The following is a 4,622-nucleotide window of genomic DNA, read 5'->3' on the forward strand; positions in this document are numbered from 1 at the left end:
ATATATATATATATATACATGCACACAGACACACAAAGGTTGATCTTGGCGGACCTTTGTCTTTATTCAACCTCAAATACTATGTAACACCTGCTCCCAGTGCCTGAAACATGATGCCACCAGAGCTTCTGTTTATCAACTTCCCTTAACCACTTGAGGATTTTGAATGTCAGAAATACGTCCTAAAAAACTTCAACAAGGACACATCTTTTACGTCCAGCTCCTCTCCCCCTGCCACCCCTCTCCCCACTGCTATTAGTGGCTGTCAAAATGACAGCCGGTGATTGCTTTGAATTACATAGAATGTCAGAAAGCAGTCGGAACTACAAGTGTCATTAAAAGAGAACTATGGGGGTCAGTGCTTTTCCCCATAGTTCTCCTTAGGGTAATAGAGGACATATACTAGCGTCCTCCCGTCACCCTGAGCTCAGTATACCGCAAGCTACAGCTCGCGGTATACTGAGACCGCTGCAGCCGGGACGGATCCTGACATTACTGTCGAGATCCACCCAGCTGCGTGAGTGACAGCTGGCTCTGCCTATCTCGAGGTACCCGCCCCGTCCGTTTCTTCCAGTCAGCGCTGGATGATCGGGGAGGGGGGGGAATCCCTGCAGGTAGCCGTAAGTGACAGTCACGGCTCTCTGCAGGGACATGATCGGAAAGTGAGCGAGCGACGGTATGTGTTCACTCACTTCCGGGTCTATTGAGCCGACGTGTGACAGTTTCATTGTCACACGTCGGCTCCAACTGTGAGGCTAAGTGATTTTCACTCACCTCATAGTTCTCCTTTAAGTAAATACAATGTATCGTTCCTTTGTATTTACTATTCCATTCATATATAAATCCAGGCCCATATGGGAAAAAGTCAAAATGTATCTGCTCCATAAGGGGTGGGTGCTGAACCGCTTTGCACCGTTCAGGGCTCATGTCCCACTGATATTCACTACGGCATTTCCCAGCAGTTTCTTCCTTTGTCCCACCTACTACCAGGATACCTGGTGTCGGTGAAGCCTAAAAGGTGCAGTGACCTTGTGCCATGCGACTACCAATTGGATGCTAGGCCTGAGCACTGTCACTTGGGAGGAGGTCACATGCTCAGCCATACCTGGAAGCACTGGGTATTTTTGCAGTGACTGCAGTAGAGGAAGGAATGGCGGGGAAGCGCTGGAGAGGCGAGTATCAGTAGGGTACCTGTTAGTTTGAAACCTTAAAGTAGAACTATGAGGTGCGTGCTTTTCAGTCATCCTCATAGTTCTAGCCGACCTGTGACAATGAGACTGTCACAGGTCGGCTTAGTAGATCAGGAGGTGAGCGAACATATACCGGCGTTCGCTCACCTCTCGATCCTGTCACGGCTCTCTACAGGACAGGTGAGGGGCTGGATTCCCCGCTCCGATCCTCCAACGCTGACTGGCGGAAACGGACGGAGTAGGGGGCGGGTACAGCTGGCTCTGCCTCTAGATAGGCAGAGCCAGCTGTCACTCACGCAGCTGGGCGGATCCAGACATAATTGTCGGGATCCAATTCAGCTGCGGCATCTCAGTATACGGTGAGCTGTAGTTCGCAGTATACTGAGCTACGGGTGACGGGAGGACGCTAGTTTGTGTCCTCCCGTTACCCTAAGGAGAACTATGGGGAAAAGCCTTAACCACATAGTTCTCCTTTAAGTCCTGACCGGGTCTTCATTTTTTTTTCTTTGTGTGCACTGCATGCTGCTTACGCTCCCGACGTCTGTAAAATGCCAAGGATGGCGCAGGGTGCCATGATGATGTGCGCATGCAGTGGTGACCACCAATGGCCAGACACGGTAAAAATGGCTGGAGGAAGGCTGATCTAGAGGTAAGTCTGCCAAACTTGCACATGATGGTGAGGACTCCCCTCTCAGCAGATGGTTTAGCTTTTAAAGGAAGCTTGCCTTTCACTGACCTCCATCTGAAAATGCCATCCAGGTGCCTGTCAGCGGTCCCTCTACTTCCCAATCAATGCACCAGAACCCGCCCGCAGCTTTTAATTTTTGTTCTATATTCCAGGTTCATCGTCTGAGGTCGGTGGACAACCTGTTCGTTATAGTTCAGGAATTTTCAGATTTCCCCTTCAAGGCCTCGAAGGTCAGTCCAAGAACGAAGTTCCGATCCCATGGGGGGGGGACAATTTTATAAAATATAAGTCTAGTGTTACCGCCGTCACCTTTATAACAGTGATGTTGTGTGTCTTTGTAGGAAGATGCTCTGGAGGACTTTAAAGAACTGGCTTCGAGGCTGCACTGGGAGAAGGCCTTGAAGACCTGGGAGCTCAACAACAACCTAAAGAAGAAGAAAAGGAAAAAAAAACCTGACAAGGAGCGCAAACTGCAGGCGGCGGCGGCCCCTGCCGCTGATGGGAAGGCGGCGGCTGACAAAGAGACGGTGGCCTCACCTGCAGCAAGGGAGGAGTCTTACAGCTTAGACCAACAGGTGGCGGAGAGCTCGGAGGCTTCGGCTGAGGATCTCAGTCCTGAGGCTTCATCAGAAGACGGTGTGCTGGGCGTTGGAGGGGACGGCGCCAGGGAGGAGACCGGCAGTGTCCTGAAATTCCGTGTCACCTGTAACCGAGCCGGAGACAAGCACAGCTTCACGTCGAACGACGCCGCCAGGGATTTCGGTGGAGCGGTACAGGATCACTTCCAGTGGAAGGCCGACATGACCAACTTTGATGTGGAGGTGTGTGTATGGCGGCCAACTTGTGCCGTGAACAACGGTGACACACGTATGAAGCCACTTTTAGGAAAGGGTTAAAACCAATGTCGGTTTATTTTTTGCTGTCAGTGTGATTTTTTTTTTTCCCCCCTCACTTCCTGCCCTGAAGACCCAACAGGAAGTTAGAGGAAACCTCACCAAAGTGGGGTGAATTCCCCTTTTTTTGGAGAGTTGTCACCAGGACAAATGTCCCCATCGGAAGATATCCATTCACCTGCTGTCCCGGTGACAACTGGTCATTTTTGGCTCTTCCCATCACGTTCTGTCACTGATAATGGTCACCAGGACAAATATAGCGGGCACGCTTGTGACAGGGGTGCTAACCCTTCCCTACTCCATCCAAAAATAGGGGAAAAAACTTTTGGCTTCATGCACAATTTTACATTATGAGAAGCTGAAGTTTATTCTGCTTTTATTTAGCCTTCCCTGGTTCCTCCTCTCCTAGTTTCTCCACCCCTTCTGCCTCCTGCAAGTCCTTTGGGCCAGTGAAGCAACCCATTATAGTACTGGGCCAATAGAAATGTATGAGGGGCTGGAAGGATTCCCAGAGCACTATGGGGGGTTTTCCAACGAGAGTGCAGAGTAGAAGCTTCCTTTTAGACACTTTCTCTCTCTAATTGACACTTTGAACTGTCTAAAAGGAGTAAGGGGAGGAGCCACTTATTCACTTCTGCATATAAATTACAGCTTTAGGCCCCATTCACATGGGGGGTGTTGCCCCGTATAGAGTGAAAAGACGTTCTTTGGTGTGGCTGGAGCTTTAGGAAGAAGCATGCAGGCAGCTCATGTAACTCTATGAAGACTCAGGAGCTGTGCACCCTCACACGTTGCTTCGCACAGCTCCGAGTTTTGACAGGTGCACATAGACAGTGTAAGGACCTGGATCCATCATATCTGCATCCAAGACCATACACTGTCTGTGTGCGGCCGTCAAACTCTGAGCAGCGCGTGAGGGCGCACAGCTCCTGCACCTTCATAGACTTACATGAGCTGCCCACAGCTCTGAGTGCGGGAAAAATTGGCTCTTCCTGCTGTACAGGACAAGGAGAAGGAGTGAATGGAGCCGATGATGCTAAAAAACATTTTTTTGTTTTCAGCAGAGAAGAGAAGGATTGTGGGGAAAATGTGAAAAGGAGTCTAGAGCTCCACCTACTGGCTTCATGTGGAACTACAAGCGATCCATATTTACCTAGCAAATAAAAAAAAGAAGGAAAAATACACTTTAAATTGTATTCTTTAATTGTAACATTATGAATATACTGTGTGTGTGTGTGTGTGTGTGTGTGTATATATATATATACACAAAACGATTATATATTCCCTTTAAATTCATTAAAATTGCGTTAGAAATGTTGTAACAAGAAGGGGGCGGGGTCTTCGCTTGCCTTTCTCTCCCCGTTTGCAGTTTCTGGCTTTATGTTCCTCCAGGTTCTCCTGAACATCAGTTACAATGAGATGTTGGTGGGAATCGCGCTGACGGAGGAGAGCCTGCACCGGCGAAACATCACGCATTTCGGGCCCACCACGCTGCGCTCCACACTCGCCTACGGCATGCTCAGGTGGTCCCCAAACTCCTTTTCAGCCCCATCTTTTACTAATTGAGATGTCCTCTTACCTTATTGCTGCGTCCTTTGTTTTCCAGACTGTGTGACCTGGAGCCGTCCGATGTCATAGTGGATCCGATGTGCGGGACGGGAGCCATCCCTATAGAGGTAACATCTTGTCAATGGGCCCCGTTTGACACAGTGCTCTGCGGTGCTTATGACCACACCGGAGTCTTCCTTTAATGCACTTTTTTTGTTGTTTATAGCCCCACATTTTAGATGTTTGCTTGACAATGCTTTAAAATACCTTTTTTTTTTTTTTTTTTTTTTTTTTTTTTTTTTT

At 48.9% G+C, this 4,622-nt stretch overlaps 1 protein-coding gene across 1 annotated transcript in view; it reads left to right on the forward strand.

The window, feature by feature from the left end:
• THUMPD3 (THUMP domain containing 3) overlaps positions 1-4,622 on the forward strand; it is a 19,526-nt gene that overhangs the window by 3,628 nt on the left and 11,276 nt on the right. Inside the window, exons 3-6 of the mRNA XM_018555217.1 lie at positions 1,950-2,108; positions 2,220-2,699; positions 4,164-4,294; positions 4,378-4,447. Of these exons, the coding sequence (XP_018410719.1) occupies positions 1,950-2,108; positions 2,220-2,699; positions 4,164-4,294; positions 4,378-4,447 (840 nt within the window). The remainder of the gene's footprint in view (positions 1-1,949; positions 2,109-2,219; positions 2,700-4,163; positions 4,295-4,377; positions 4,448-4,622) is intronic.

This window comes from Nanorana parkeri, unplaced genomic scaffold (genome assembly GCF_000935625.1).
Source record: "Nanorana parkeri isolate BGI_ZX_2015 unplaced genomic scaffold, ASM93562v1 scaffold188, whole genome shotgun sequence".
Classification (NCBI taxonomy): Eukaryota; Metazoa; Chordata; class Amphibia; order Anura; family Dicroglossidae; genus Nanorana; species Nanorana parkeri.